Source organism: Chelonus insularis, unplaced genomic scaffold (genome assembly GCF_013357705.1).
Source record: "Chelonus insularis isolate UGA/USDA-ARS -01 unplaced genomic scaffold, ASM1335770v1 contig_56_pilon, whole genome shotgun sequence".
Classification (NCBI taxonomy): domain Eukaryota; kingdom Metazoa; phylum Arthropoda; class Insecta; order Hymenoptera; family Braconidae; genus Chelonus; species Chelonus insularis.
This window is the reverse complement of record NW_023276648.1, coordinates 348,805-366,133: the sequence shown is the minus strand read 5'-3', so window position 1 is coordinate 366,133 and position 17,329 is coordinate 348,805. Positions and strand designations below refer to the sequence as shown.

The 17,329-nt window shown below is 33.5% G+C and overlaps 1 protein-coding gene across 2 annotated transcripts in view; it reads left to right on the top strand.

Annotated features, from left to right (window-relative positions):
• The window catches only part of Nrx-1 (Neurexin 1), a 763,150-nt gene that overhangs the window by 525,894 nt on the left and 219,927 nt on the right, over window positions 1-17,329 (top strand). For both annotated transcript variants that reach the window (XM_035088915.1, XM_035088914.1), the window contains one exon: window positions 5,283-5,500. In XM_035088915.1, the coding sequence (XP_034944806.1) occupies window positions 5,283-5,500 (218 nt within the window). The remainder of the gene's footprint in view (window positions 1-5,282; window positions 5,501-17,329) is intronic.

The following is a 17,329-nucleotide window of genomic DNA, read 5'->3' as shown; positions in this document are numbered from 1 at the left end:
AACTTAGTTTGAGACGCAGTTCCATCATTATTAAAACACTTACATATCATATATATAAGTGTAAGCATATGTATTGTGATGCATTATAAACTAAAGTTATGATTGGACTTTGCTATAAACTCCAGTAATGAATATAATTATATTTATATATATTAATAATTATAAAATTATGATAATATTTATTTAAACGCCCAATAGCTTAACCAACGCCATCTTTTCAGGACTGTTAGATGTTACTAGCCTGAGAAACACAGTTAATTTAATCATACATTTAAGCAGCTATTTTTATGAACTTATATACTTTCTTATTTCTATAAAATTTTCCACTATATTTCCAGGCCGCAAATCGTACGTCTCGCTCGGTGCCCCATTGATACTAACCTCGTAGAATTTAGTCAAAATAGTGTAAATATACGGTCACTTTGTCCAGATATGGTATCCTACAAGGCTCTTTTTAATGCCAAAAAGGATATGGTTTATTTTCATTGTTATTTTTCTCCAAGTCGTACTTTTCATAAATGTCATCATCATCCGACACATAAATATTGGTCTAGCTGCTTTTGAGTGTCCAAGGTTTTTGAAGACAGAATAGATTGGCTTCTAATTTCGGCTTCCAAGTTTCATGACCAGCATCCTATAAGAAATTATATTTTGTCTCGCAGCCACGTTGTATTTTTGATTTACAAATTGTTACCGCCAATGCTAACCGGTGCTGATATTCAGTAGAGCAGTTTTTTGGCATACATAGTTCTAAATTACATCAATAATGATGGTCATGATGAGATATGAAACGTTGTCAAAACTAAGATTTATTCTTATCGTACTTTAATGATCGCGTAAACTTTAACGAACGTATATATTTTTGAGACAATATTTTCAGACTGACGACTTTATAAAGTTTAGCGACCCTCAATTTTTCTTACCAAGAAAACAACGCTTCAAATGACTACTGTCAGCAAAAAGTAGTTAGCCTCTGGATGATTTTGTGATGAATATTTTTAGAATATAATTGCTTTCCAATTATCATAAATATGATCATACATGATGGATTCACGTTGGAAACATCTATGGAATTCTATTATTTGTGGCCCTACAGGCTGTGGAAAGACTGTTTTTGTAAAGAAATTTATTTAAACTACACATCATATGAGTAATACACGTTTTTCAAGATTATTTTTTTACTATGCTGAGTGGCAAGATAGTTATAACAAGAGAGAGATTACCAGTTAATGATTATACGTCTGATCAGCAGCCAAAATTAATTATTATCAATGATCTTTTGCGTGAGTTATCAAGCAGCACAGTCATAGATGTTATTACGAAGGGTAGTCATCATCATTATTGAAGCGTTATATTTACAACGCAAAATTTATTCCATCAAGGAAGAGGACAATGGGATATTTTACTTAATGCTAATTACATTGTAACTTTTGGAAACCCACGTGACCGCTCACATGTCCAGCATTTAGCTCGTCAAAGGTGTCAAGAAAATATACGTTTTTTCCAAGAAATACGTTATGACGCAACAGTACAGCCTCATGGATACCTATTATTGGGCTTAAAACAATCAACACCTGAAAATTGTCGATTTCGCAAATGTATATTTCTAAATGATCCGAAACATAACATTTATGTTTAGTGAAAATACATCGATAAGAGTTCAAATAAATTATCAATTGTCACATAGTGATGGCAGCAAATGTATCACGGAAAAAGCAAGCAGCAATTCTCAGCGCTTAATTTTTTTTGAGACCAGATCAACGAGCTCCTATTTTACGAAAAGCTGATCCACGGTTCGTGAGATATATACGTAAATGATCTCTTAATATTTTACGGGGCAACGATTCATTGACAGCCGAGTAGAAATGCAAATTAAAACGGCACGCATCCTTTTTTGGTGCTTAGCTTCAAAGAGAAATACCAAAGAAAAAAAGAAGATAATTTTCCAGCAAGGTAGCGGGTTTTTTTCTTTTTCTTTTAGCCCCTATTTCAGGTAGATTGATGTCAAAACTAATAAATGGTTGAAAAATAATAAAGCATGATGAAAAAATGGTTTTTATACTACAGGAAACTACAAAAATTTTTAAACAACTGATATAAAATTATCAACAAATAGGTTGGATAAAATTTATGATTCAGTTTTGGCACGTCTCGATCAAGAGATGAATAAAATATTATGCTCTACAGCTTATCAAAATGAACGTGAGAAGTGAAATGCTTACTCACAAGTGCTAGAAAGTTATTAACGCCTTATTAACAATGAGAATCAGATGGCCATAACACCAAAATTAATTAAAAATAAATATACCTATAATAGTGTAAAATTATTGCATGATAAAGCAGGGGAGTCGAAAAATAAATCACCTGATCATAACATTGATCAACCTGTTATTGATAGTGTTTCAAAGAAAATTTCAGTTAACGGCAAAATTTCTTTACAGGCGTTCAAAAAATATGTCTGATAATATTATCACATGGGATAATACAGGGTTTGTCAGTATCAAAGGTAGTCTTATCCCAGGTTCAAATATTATAGACTTGTTAAATGATGCTATGAGGTCTAGAAAGAATGAATACGCTATACGCAGCAATCAGTTTGCACGCGTTATTTATTGAGGCTCCGTGCCACGCAAGTACATAGAAAATAAAGAATTATTTGATGCTGAAACAGTAGGCACATCTACACCAACAAACTTAACCCGTGGACGCCGGCTCATCATACCAGATATGATAGCTGGAGATTCCTCGTCAATGAAATTGCAGAGTGAATCGGATATAAATAAAGGTGATGATTTTTCGAGTACACGTAGCGGTACATCACAATGACGATCAGGTCTTCCAAAGCCGAAATGTAGAAAGCGTTGGTTGAAATTTCCATTCAAGTAACGGTGGCTCAAAAAAAAATATATTATAGTTTCGAACACCCTACGAGCTTTTCTGGTGCAACGCGGTGGTTCAATTATGCAAAAAATACACCTTGCAACAAAATAAAAAAATTTTTAGAAAATCAAGATGCTTATATTTTACATTGTACGACGAATCGTCGTTTTCCAAGGAGAAGAGTAAGAAATTTATCTGGCGAAATTACCAAGTGTAAAACTATTTCAAGAAAGTAGATCCTTAAAATCATATTGTTTATAGCAAAAAAAATATTAAAAAAAACAATAAAAATGTGTGAATTTTAAAATAATGTAATCGAGAATTGTTGATAAGAATACTTTATAAACATTGCTGGAAAAAAATTTTTCCAGATGGAGTGAGAAAAGTTCGCTACAGATCATTTTTTAAGACAATAATATCTTTAGCCCTCACATAGGGGTGAAAGTTACGAAAAATATGTATCGATTTTTAAAGGGGGAAAAAATTTTTTTGAAAAAAATGAAATAGCCATTTTGTAGAGCGGGAAAAATTCTATCCGCTGAAATGGCAATAAAATGTTCAAAGATTGTTCAAAAATACAGATGCGCAAAGTTGACAAAAAAAAAGACATTCACCACACCATAAAAAATCGATAAAATTAATTTTTCTTTAAAATTCTAACGGAAAAATATTCAGAAAATGATTCTGAATATTCTATAATTTTTTTTAATTTTTTAAACGATAAGAAATGTTTCTATATTAATCAATTAAAAAGACGCTCATCGTCAGAACGCTCAAAATGGTCAGTTTTAGTGCGCGCGTTCAGAGTGCTGTACCTTTTTACCTGTAACAGGTGAGTATATGCTCTCGTTAATTGGATTCTCTAGAAAAAAAGTATCTAAATTTTTTTCAAAAAAACGAGCGGTTCTCGCTGCGTAAGCAGTGAAAGGTAACGGAATGCATTCTGCTCAATTTTAATTCTAAATAAACAATAGTAAAAATTATTTCAAAAAAATGACATTTGGCAAAAATACTCTCTTCTTCAATCTCTACAAGAAACCGTCTTCAAAAAATATTTTCAACGCTTCTAAAATCAATGCATACCAGCATAGGGGCTTCTCATACTGCTCTTGGACTTCACGTCTCCCCGCCACACCGATTCTTGCTCGCCGGATCCGGTTTCCGTTCTATTTACTTTTTTCGTGTAGTCATGTGCAGGCACCCTAATATTTGCACTCAGACAGCTCGCAGCGCCGTCATCGGTCCCACCAAACGTCACCCTCACCACTTGCGCCCAAACCATGGACTGCACATAGGCACTTCCAGCATACCTGTTGAATCGTACGTTATATTTTTTAATTTAGATGACACGTCGCTGCTGTCTAAAGGCTGTCAGGCTTTCAATTGCAATACAAGGGCTCTGTTATGCGTATGCGTCAATAATATATGAATATGTAATTTAACTACTTATGATACTTCTTATAATCGAAAAAAGTTCAAATACAATTAACATTCTAATTATATAGAGTAATTATTAATATAATTATTTTTACATATGTAAATATAAACCCTCACTCAGGAGTAGGGTCTGCAAAAGTTGCTCCATACTACTATGGTTCGAAAAAATATACTCATCAAAAATTGAATTTTGTTGCTATGAAAAATTATTTACAGCTCATATTTTGAACCCGCTCTTCGTCATTGAGTCTGAAAAGTTTTCTAATTTTAACTCCGAGGAGGTAAAAGGTATTAGAAGTCCTTTTTTTTTTCTTTTTTTTTCTGTTAGTTATACGGTAATGATGAGAAAAATTATAATACTGCGCTGTTATGCAAATAGTATATCCGTAATGTGCTCGAAAAATGGAATAAAAAATGAATTAATGTAATAATGCAATAATCTATCTATGCATTTTTACAATCCAATTCTTTACCATATACATTCATATATCCACGCTTCACTAGACTACATCCTACCTACGACGCAGCCACTACATTGTGACTCCGAGATTGCGTCTGTAGCTGACTTACCATCCTGTCACCTACCCAAATTGTATCACATTTGCATAGATAGACACAGGGAAACTTCCAGGAATCAAACCCCCAACCCATGGCGCGCCAGGCTGACGCTGTACCCACTAGGCTACCGTGTCGGTTATGCAATCAAAGAAAAAATAATTGTAAAAACTCATTTCTGAAAAAAGTGCTGGAGACTATTTAAGTTAGATACTCTAGTCCCTTTCTCTCTGTGCTAGGTCTTGCGCCTAAATCCTATATATATATATATATATATATATATATATATATATATATATATATATATATATATATATATATATATGTATACATATATATATATATATATATATGTATACATAAATATATATTTACACAAAATTTCTGATTTACTTTTTTTCTTTATTTAGCCGCCTCAACATTGCATCTCAACGGAAGCCAGCAACTGATAATCGTTATGCCAGATGACTCGATAACAGAGGCAGAAGAAATTTCATTACGATTCAAAACACTCAAATCACATGGGTTATTAATAAAAACATCCTTGGACGATTCTCCTAATCATTTAGAAATATTATTAGAGAAAGGAATTGTGAACGCACGGATTCAAGTGAATGGAGTTAAAGAGGTAAGTATTATACGCACATCTATAGAGAAAAATTTTTTTTTAGGTTGATGACTATTAAGTTTAGCGTGTAAACAATGGTGATTCAAGATAGAGAAGTATCATTGTAACTAAAAAACTTTACAATTCTCCATTTTACTTCCACGAATAGAATGAATCTTGTATAATTTTTACCAAAGTCATATCTTTCTCGAGAGCGTAGTTGTTGTGAAAAAAAGTTTTCTTTTTTTCCTTATTATATCTTTCTGTAATTATATAATCCTTATTTACTTGAACACTATAAGTTTTATGGACATTATCCACAGATATGTATATGTTCGAAATAAACTCTAAAACTATTGAACTTATTTCGATCAAGCTTTGCAGCTGTCTGTAATTCGGTCGAACTCGGAAGAGAGGATAGTTTTATCTTGGTTATTGACCTCAATATTTGTTATACGCTTTGTATTCAAGTAGGTCTAACAGAAAATTTGGTATTTTATAGAAAAATGTTACTAACCATATGACATAAACATAAAAGTACTAGTCTTGTCTATAAAAACTCAATGTGTTATGAACAATTGAAAACGAGATCTATGCAAGGTATTCAAGTTTACCAAAAAAAATTTTTTTTTTGCATCAAAGCAAAGGTACTGACAATGTTGCATAAATAAAGCAGGATTTTCTTTATGACAATTTCATCGTTGTAAATTAGCTCTTCTGACTTCAAGTTGACCGAATGAGAAGAATATACTTAGTGGACTCTACTGATAAATAGTAAGGTTGGATGCGAGATGGTCTAGTAGAAGTAACGTTTTATGAACACAAAAAAAAAGTTTTGTGGTTTTTCTGAACACAATACTTAACATATAAATATAAGAATTGAATTGCCAATCGTTTGTGATTTATCTGTTACTAAATCACCATAAAAGTTATCTAAAACGAGTAAGTTTACAAAAATAATTCAACACAGCTTGTAGCGACAGGCATACAGCTACAAGTGAGTTGTTCGATGATGTTCTGTACGTGTGACTGTCCGTGAGGTACTTACGGCCTCGACGCCAGCACAGTTTCGCGCCTAAAGCCACAAAACTGATTCTTCTGGACCACTAGAGCTGGTTGGAGTTGCTGGGCACTTAATTAATACGCGAGTGAGTTATTACTATAAATTTAGTGAATCGCCGGTAAATTAACTAAGAGATTCACCTGCTTGATTTGCCTGGAGCTTACTGACGTCACAAGTGTTCGATCACATGCTTGGTGGCCTCACTAGGGCCGTAGAGTTGTCTGCTGGACCGTGAGGAAAATCCTTGTCGACTATTGATCCAGGAAGTTGACTTAAGCACCGGTAGACAAGCCCGGTATCAGACGAATTCGAATATTTTATAACTAACTGACTTGGGGCCCTTTAAGTCAGAACACTAGCAAAAATTGAATCTTACTATAAAATTTAAATTTTTCTCCGTTCATTATAAATACCCACCAATTGGTTTTTTTTTTTTAATATCATCATAACGTAATACGCACTGAAAATTGGCTTATTCAAAGTACAAAACTATTATTTAATATTTTCGTTAAGCCATCAATGACTGTGTAATGTAATTATGGACATTATGCGAAAAAAGTCACGACCACCTGTTCGTAAATGATATAAATATATGTCCTTGTATTCAAGGCATACACTACTTGTAAAAATTATCGAAGTGTCTAAATGTACAGAAAAACTTGAATGACGAAGGCTCGCGTGAATCACGATAAATGCGTGAACGACGCGTTAACTGAATTAAAACGAATGCCGTCATCCACGCGACATGATCCATATCGTCATTGACGCGATATTGTTATTCACGCAATATCGTTATTTACGCAATATCGTCACTAACGCAATATCGTCATTCACGCTACATTATCTATATAGTCATTGACGCGATATCGTTATTCACGCAATATTTTCATTCACACTATATCATCCATATTAATAAATTACTTGACATAAATTATGTTCTGAATCATTAGAGTTTAATAAAACCTTTTTTTGTTTATAACACCTAAACTGATTACAAACAATTGAGAACAGGATCCACATAATGAATTCGATCTATGCAACATATTCAAATTTCTCCAACGAAAAATTTTTTCTTTGACTAAAATAAAGTTACTTACGACGAAACATAGGACTGAATGAACTTCATTTGTTAATAATAATTGAATTTGTTATAAGCAATTAAAAATCGGATCTACGCAACATATTCGAGTTTCTCCAACGAGAAATCTTTTTTTTGACTAAAATAAAATTACCATAGACAGAATATGAATCCAAATGAATTTTATTTGTTTATAACAATTGAATTTGTTATAAACAATTAAAAATGGGATTTATGCAATAAATTTGAGTTTTTCTAATGAAAAATTTGTTCGCTGACTGTAATAGGATTACTAACGATAGAATATCGATCTAAATGGATTATATTTGTTTATTACTAATGAATTTGTTTTAGACAATTGAAAACGAGATCTCTAGAATAAATTTGAATTTTTCCGACGGGACAATTTTTCTTCGACTATCAGAAAGTTACCAACAAGGTGACATGGGCTGATTAAAATCTTCTATTTGTAGAATTATAATGATATTTTAAGAACAAATAAAATAACTTATCCATGTAGATTTCCAATTTTTCCCACATAAGATCATTGAGTTTATTCTGATTTACATTAACCCTAGATTGGTCACTATGCGTAACCTAACGACGTTGGTCACCCAATGAGGGATTCGCCGCAATAGTTTTCTGGTTGCAGCGTTACCAAATTTTGAATCTTGGTTGCGTCTGTCATCGGTGAACACCGAAGAGTGGGGAGAACTTAAGTGAATTTGGCAACATCTGAATATCAGCACAGTTAGTTACAGTTTTTGTTAAAACTGTGCTAAAATCTTTAGTGGAATCTATTTCTGATTTTTTATAACAAATGTTATTGTTATAGCGAAATCTTTCTTTTTTTTATTCAGTTAATTATTTTTTTACTATTTATACAAACATTTATATTATATAATTATGACTATTATTTTACTGTGCAGATGTTCAGATCATATCATTTATTCCTAGCAAAATTTAGAAAGTTCACTTTTTAGTTTTTTTTTCTGCGAAACAAACAGCTCCATCGACATTGCTGAAAATCTAATCAGGTTCAAGTTACGTAATTATGTGTTAAATAAACTTGGTCCTATGATATCATTTTTTGTTGTCGAGATGATCGAAACAAAAAATAATTTCGAACGTACACACGTCCATACATACTTACAGACATTCACTTAAAAACTATATTATGTTACTCTACGTCAAAACATAATAAAAGAAAAACTTTAATTTATATAAATTGTTTTGATTAACATTGCCGCCATTTTTCCTAGCAAATATGGTGGAGAAACAAAGGCAAACACCGAGTTGCAATGTTAAAACATAAATTTCAGAAAAACTGTGTGGTGAATCATGTTGAAATTTAACTTAAATACATTTCAAGTCATATTCTTTATATCAAGATGTTTTTTACTGTGGGTCAACTGTGCCAATTTTTTATAAATCATCAATTTCCGGTAAAATTGAACAAGGACAGTCATAAGAACTCATATATTTTTGCATAACTTTAAGTAATTATATCTCCTAAACAAAGAGGTAGAAAAATCCTTTTTTTTCTTTCAAGTCATGTAGGTATAGTCTTTTAAAAAAAAATTTTAAAAAAGGGTAGTCAACTGTAAGTTTTACCAATGCCAAACTACATTAAGTATTTTGTCATAAACATTATTTTAATTAACGCCAAATAAATAGAAAGAACTAATTTTCTAACGTAGCTGGTGAATTTTAACCTTCGGTTACGATCGACATCATTGTTGTGACGACAGAGCGCGTCTTTATATACATGTAATCTCTTAGTAGTGTTAGTATTTTTGTATATGGCGGATAGTCATCATCTATGTAAACGGTGTGAGTTGAATAAAAGTAAAAATACACAAATTTAGAGTGAAGATTCATTTACAAGCAACAAGCCTCATATTAAAATAAAGTGTGTCCATCACATTGTGGCGACCGTGACGAGACACAGTTGAAATAGTAATTAATATTGAGTGCTTGAGGTTTTCTTTTGTACTTTGATGAGCAATGGCAGTCGTTCTAGAAAAGTTGAGACAGGCACGAAGACCGGTGCGTACAGCGGTTACGCGTTCCTTCATGATGTTACAAGAGCATCTAAATCAAGAAACCCCTATAGTTGAGAACATACAAGTTAGCTTTCAATTGCTTGAAGCAAGAGAATTAGAATTGAATACGTTACATCAACGAATTCAAGATATTATAGCTGAAAATGATTTAGAGGAGCCAACAGATGAATATGACGTCACAACGGAATATACGGCTAAGTTCTTACGTGCAAAACTAGAGGTCAATAAAATTATCAACAGAGCAACCATAGCATATCAACCGTCGATAAACGAATCAAGACTCACGGCATCTCAAGGACAAGATTAAAATAAAAAATGTAAACTACCAAAAATTGAGGTTAAGAAGTTCAGTAGTGAAATCAAAGATTGGTTACAATTTTGGAGTCAATTCAAAAATATTTATGAAGACGAAAAACTCAGCACAGAAGATAAATTTCAATATTTAATTCAATTTATGAATCCAGGTTCCAGAGCAGCAGAATTAATAAATAGCTTCCCAACAAAAAGTGAAAATCATGAGAAAGCAATAAATAGTTCAATAAGCAGATTTAAAAAAAAAACGAATTACTAGTGGAAGTCTACATAAAAGAATTGTTAACATTAGTGCTTAACAATGCAATGAAGCCTAAAGAAAAGACTCCATTATCCACTATCTATGATGAGCTTGAATCACACTTAAGAGCGTTGGAATCTCTAGGAGTAACTAAGGACAAATATGCTGCAATGTTGTACCCATTGGTGGAGTCATCTCGCCCTGAAGATTTACTACGTATCTAACAACGACATGCATCTACTCGCAAAACAAATGCGACTGAAAACAGGTTATCAAAACTTATGAAATTTTCGCAAGCAGAGAATAAGGAAAGAATAAACATGGCTGTAGATGGATTTGCATTGAACAATGAGCAAGAGAACAAAGATAAACCTAAGAAAAAGAATAAGCCTGCAAAGTCTGATATTTCGACCGCGACAGGACTATTAGCAGAAAAAGGCGACAAAACGACTCACCCATGTATATTTTGTAATGACGATCACAAGAGCTTCAAATGTGACAAAGCTAAGAAAATGTCACTAGAAGAAAGACAAAATGGAGTAAAAGAAAAGGGAGGTTGTTTTGGCTGCCTAACGCCAGGACATAATATTAGTCGTTGTAAGTTTCGACCGAAGTGTCATTGGTGTGGCAAAAAACATGCTATTTTACTATGCAGAGAGATGTCAAAACAAAAAGCAGAGGATAAATCAACATCGGAAAGCAGAGAAGTTAATGAGAAGAATATAAGGGAAGCTAATCTTGCTAATTTATCGTTAGAACCAGATGTTTTCCTTCATACATTACGTGTATAAATGACCAATCATGGAAAAGAACGCATAGTACGAGCAGTATTAGACAGCGGCTCACAAAGGTCATATATTCTCAAACAGGCTGTTGATGATAAAGGTTATGAATCAAATGGAGAACACCAGATAGTTCATCTGTTGTTTGAAGGCACTAAAACAAAATCTCAAGCTCATAAGTCTTATTTAGTTCATCTTAGAAGTTCAAATGATAGCTACGCGTGCAATTTCACTGCTCTCGATCAAACTTCGATTTGTCAGAGAATATCAAGCATCAACAGTGGTCCCTGGGTTAAAGAATTATTGAAGGCAGATATTAAATTGACAGATGTTGGACAAGGTGAAAACTAAATTTCGATATTAATAGGCGCTGACATACCGGGAAAATTGTTAACAGGCAATGTATATAATTTGGAACGCGGAATGACTGCCGTTGAAACATTGTTGGGATGGACCTTGATGGGTAAAAAACCGTATGAAGAGAGTAGATGTAGCGACACAGCGTTAGCAGTGACTACAATGTTTGCTCAAGAAGCCGAGATATCTGATTTTTGGCGTTTAGATATAATAGGAATCACTGATCCAGCTCAATCCAAATCTGAAGAAGCTCATCAGCAAGAAGTTTGTGATTATTTTCGTCAGACAACGATTATAAATGATGATGGTCGATATGAAGAACGCTTACCCTGAAAAGAAAATTATCCGCCCCTTCCTACTAATAAAGATTCAGCTTTTAAAAGGCTTCTAGTTACTACGAAGAAGTTGCAAAATCAAAATTCATTTCAAGAATATGATCAAGTTATAGAGGAATGGCGTAAAGAGGAAATAGTTGAAAAAGTACCAGACACAGAATTAAGTAAGTGGGGTCATTATCTTTCCCATAGACACGTCTTAAAAGAAAACAGTACTACAAGATTGAGACCAGTGTTTGACGCGTCTGCAAAAGAGAAGAATAGTTTATCGCTGAAACAGTGCCCGGAAGTAGGCCCAAATTTTATTGAACTCATTTCTACCATGTTGTTACGTTTTAGAGAGAAGAAAATTGGTGTTATCTCAGATATCAGAAAAGCTTTTCCGCAGATCAGTATTGCATCTATGGATAGAGATGCTCTCAGATTCTTTTGGTGGAATAGAAATAAGCCAGACACTTTAGAAGTTTATAGATATGCTTGAGTAGTGTTTGGAGTAACTAGTAGTCCATTTCTGCTTGCTGCTGTTATTGCATTTCATTTGGAACGAGTAAACAACGAAGATGACTCCAAAAACATGAAAAGTACTATCCACAAGCTTCGAAAGTCCTTTTATGTAGATAATTGTGTAACTAGTGTTGACACATATGAGCAGCTAGAGCAGTTCAGAGATGAAGCTATAAAATTAATGGTTGCGGCAGGTTTTGACTTAAGAGGGTGAGAGTATTCACGTTGTGAAGAACCTTCCCGGTTAACAGCAGTTCTTGGTCTTACATGGGATAAGAAAGAAGAAACTGTCATTTTGAGAAAATAATCACTTATAGAGCCAGTACCAGAAAAGATTACTAAAAGAGTCATATTAGCTGTCAGTCATAAGGTTTTTGATCCCATAGGTTTTTACAAGATTTAAAAATACCTCGGTGGATGTTTGAAGGTTTTGATGAAGAGCAAAAATTATCATTACATGTATTTGTTGATGCGAGCCAAGTGGCCTATGCTGCGGTAATCTACGCGAGGCTTCAATCATCCAGAGGTGTAAATATTCAATTGATCGAAGCAAAATCAACAGTAGCTCCAACAAAAAGATTACAATTCCTCGACTAGAACTCCTAGCAGCTACAATAGGTGCTCGTCTTGTGAGATTCATTTAAACACCGTTGGAATATGAGCAAGTAGAGATATATTATTGAAGTGACTCAAGTACCGTGTTGTCCTAGATTCATAGATAAGCTCAGTGGGCTACTTTTGTGTGGAACAGAGTTCAAGAAATCGGAAAAACATCTGATAGTTCTCGTTGGCGTCATATGCCAGGTTCAATGAACCCTGCAGACCTTCCATCAAGAGGTTGCACTTCCAAGCAGTTAATAGAGTCGAAATGATGGAAGAGTCCTGAGTGGCTTAAAAATTCTCCTGATGAATGGCCTACAACAGATTATTCAGTAAATGAAGAAGAAGTATGCAGTGAATTGAAGAAAACTGCAACAAAGATAAAAATCCCATCTCAGCAGCAAAATGAAGATCTGATGATGACTAATATGAGTAGTCCAACTTTTAAAATACATTCCTGGTATCTTCGATATTTCTCACAATACACTAAGATTATACGTTTAGTAGGGTAGATAAGACATTTCATCTTCAATACAAAAAAAAGTATCAAACTGAAAATGAAGGGTGAATTGTCAGCAAGAGAATTTTCTGATGCAGAAATGACAGTCATGTGTTTAGTACAAAGAGAATCATTCAGAAATAACTGTGACTCACGGGGAAAAGAGCAGTACGAAAATTATAAAGCAATGTATTACATGCAAAAGATTTAGTTCCATGCGTGTAGAAGCAGCACCTGCAGTTCTAGTAAGTAATTGGTATAGATTTTGCTGGACCGTTGTACCTGAAAGACGGACAAAAGGCTTGGATCGGTTTATTTACGTGCGCGGTATTTCGAGTAGTCCACTTAGAATTAACATCATCATTATCTACGGAAGCGTTTGTAGAAGCTCTGCGACGTTTTATCGCGAAAAAAAAAGTAGACCAGCTGTTATTTACAGTGACAACAGTACAAACTTTGTGGGAACCAAAAATTTACTTCGAACAATAAATTGGAACGAGAAAACAAAATATAGTACTGTTGAAAAAATAAATTGGCATTTTAATCTACCATTAGCAGCTTGATAGGGTGGATGGTGGGAGCGTCTAGTACGCTTAATCAAGGCGCTATCACGCAGAGTGCTGAAGAAATCGTGTCTGTCATATGAAGAAATGTGTACCACACTCTATGATTGTAGATAAGTAATAAACTCTAGACCGATTACTTACCTATCAGAAGATGACTGGTAAAAATGGAAATGTACGTGTAGTTCGATTGAAAACTGCGGCACGAGAGCTGGTACGACCAGTACAACGAATATTTCCTTTGGAAATAAATTCTTTGGAAGTAGCCAAAGTTGTTCGTGAACGTAAGAAGAAAAGCACTAAACCTTCTCCATCTTTGAATCAAGATAAATGAATTGATAAAGAAGTTAAGACAGATCTTTGTACCCGGTCAGATCGCCATGTAAAAGCACCTGATAGATTAGGATTTCTTGCAGTTGAACATAAAGAAAGTCAAGATATTAGTTAAGGTTCATGGTATTTCATTTAAAAGTTTAAATTTCACGACGATAGTCTAGTTTTTCCTTTTCTTGTTTTTGAATTTTATTGTTTTGAAAAAAGGATTTAAATATTTGCTTTGTTTTATTATTTTGCAGTCTATGTTCTAGTTATTTCATAGTATTTCATCAAAGTTTATTATTACTTAAAAATATGTTGAGTCTTCCACTTCAAGGTGGGAGGATATGTGACGACAGAGCGCGTCTTTATATACATGTAATCTCTTAGTAGTGTTAGTATTTTATATGGCGGATAGTCATCATCTATGTAAACGGTGTGAGTTGAATAAAAGTAAAAATACACAAATTCAGAGTGAAGATTCATTTACAAGCAACAAGCCTCATATTAAAATAAAGTGTGTCCATCAATTGGCTACTCTGGCCCGATGTAGATGTATTAACGTATAAAAATCTATCAGAGAGATCAACGCCACCGAGAACGCTAAATGGAAGTGGGGGTGGTAAACAAAACCAAACACAAAAACAACCAACAGAACGAGGGGAACAATAACCAACCTAAAAAAAAAAAACGGAGGAACAAGAAAAACAGGGCGGGAGGGACTGCGGGAAAAACACTAGTGCAGCAGCGGAGGGGAAGGGGGCGGCCGTGGAAAAACAAAATAAAAACAAAAAAAACAAAAAAAAAAAAAAAAAAAAAAAAAAACAAAATAATAAACACTCAACAATAACATAAAACGAATAAAACATACCACAAAAAAAGCGAGTCGAAGGAGGAGGGAACGGGGGGGGGGGGGGGGTAGGGTGGGGGGGGTGGTGTAGTGGGGATCGGCCCAACAAAAAAGAATAAATTGTGGAAAAGAAAGAAGTTTTTATGGGGTAAAGGCAAGTCGAGATTCGGAATGATCAATATGTGTGTTTAACATTTTTCTTTTTTAAGTCATGATTTAGTTAGTGACTGGTATGAATCGATAATAAGATAAGACTTAGTCGATGAATACGTACAGTATGCATTGGTTGAAAACGCCTTGAGGAAAGTTAGTCCGATAAAAACGAAAATCACGTAGTCATATCAAGAGATCGATTCCCGAAACAGATTAGCAAATATTGGAAATGTTGCCACGCATTTTGGGGATATAGTCTACGTATTAAAACCAGGGAGTCCCGCATTTGAGCATGATGATTATATAGATTGGCAGAATGAGATATAATAATGCGAACAAACACAGAAACGAAGAAATCATCCTTATTATAATTTAATGAGTAGATATACAGAAACTGATTTAACAATAAAATTCATGTAGCAGAATCTGTACTTTAGAGACCGATGTTACAAGATTAATATGATAACCGTGAGCACAGAAGGAAATAAGCGTTCAGAAAGGAAATAAAGTTTTCGTTGTAGCAGCCAGCGACGTTTTCCTGCGAGACAATGTAATAATTCATTATTGATAAATGGCATATGAATCGATTTTTAAATGTGCAGTCTAGAATAAGACGTTTGTTTTTTTCATGAAATATCTACTGTAAGAATGATATACGACACAATAATATACTAAAGCTGAAAGACGGAGAAAAATACAGCACTAATAGGATGAAAAATCATAGAACTCATGATAAAGGAAAGTGTCGATAATGACACTAGTATTACATTACACTTTCACACACATATCCTTTCAGCAGAGAGTACACCAGCGATATACATAACGTGATTGAGTTCATTTCCTAATGATGTTTTTGATGGCCTGGTTTCATTTCTTTTTCTTCATTTTTAGTTTTTATCTAATCTGACTAAAATATGTAATACTAACTTTATGATGATTTATTGCTATTTTTGTGACATCATGATTAAGTAATATGAATATTTCATAGGTAAGTTAGTTTGTTTTTGAGTTATTTATGAATATATCTTGATACAATATTTGTTTATAAACCTGGTATACTATAGAATCATATATATTACAGCACATTTGGTTGTGTTTCAAAACGTTTAATTCTCTCAATCTAAATTGGGTACGTGAATTGCTTGAAAGAGGATTCGTTTATTGGATATCATTGTAGTTGACTATAAGGAATTTCGAGCGACGAGATTATTGTAAAATTGTTGCATGCCTTGTAAATCTACTCTAACTCTGATTCATTTTAAATAATAGCTATCTCTATTGAAAGATTTATTTCAGCTAATCGTAACTTTGGATTGGCAAAGTCAATAAGCATCTAGACGTAAATTGGTTGTAGTATAAAATTACATCTTAACAAGCTTGAAATAACTTGAATCGTGACAGTTATAACTGGAGTTGCAGTTTTGAGATGTGTTGCTCATATTTCTAAGACTAGAACATTAGCTCTAGTGCATAAGATTTCAGCTGATCACATAGACGGTGAAGTAACAAAATTTGATTATGATCCAAAGTCCAAGAAAAACTCTATAATGATGTATGTGATATTTTCTGTAGTGTGAAAACTTCAACTATTACAGTCGAAAAAAGGTGTAACAGAATGTATGTTGATGTGTTAAATAAACTACTCGTAACGTTAGCTGTCTACGTAGATTGAACATCGCTTGTAGTTATACACAGAAATATGTAAAAGTGTATGATAGCTTATGATTACACTTTTGCAGTCATTAGCCTACAAGATTTCACGGTGCCGCGCTTAATATCCGCGGACAAATATACCGGGTAAAATAACCGCAGATGAAATAACTGAACGACAAAATAAGTCGATCGACAAAATAACCGAGATCGCTAGTGCTGACTAAAATGAGTTTCAGGTACTGTAGCTGATATAGTTCCTGATCGTGCTACAGTACAGTATTTTTTCAGTCTATGGTAATATTTCCAGTCTATAATCGAAGTTATGAAATAATAGTTTTGCAATAAATTACATAATGTGTATATAGGTTTAATGAAGACGAATTTTTATATAGATATTTTTTCTTATGCTCATTAGTGATGAATTATTATATTATGAAAAATTTTTTTGATGTATTCTTACTTCTACTGAAAATGACGTT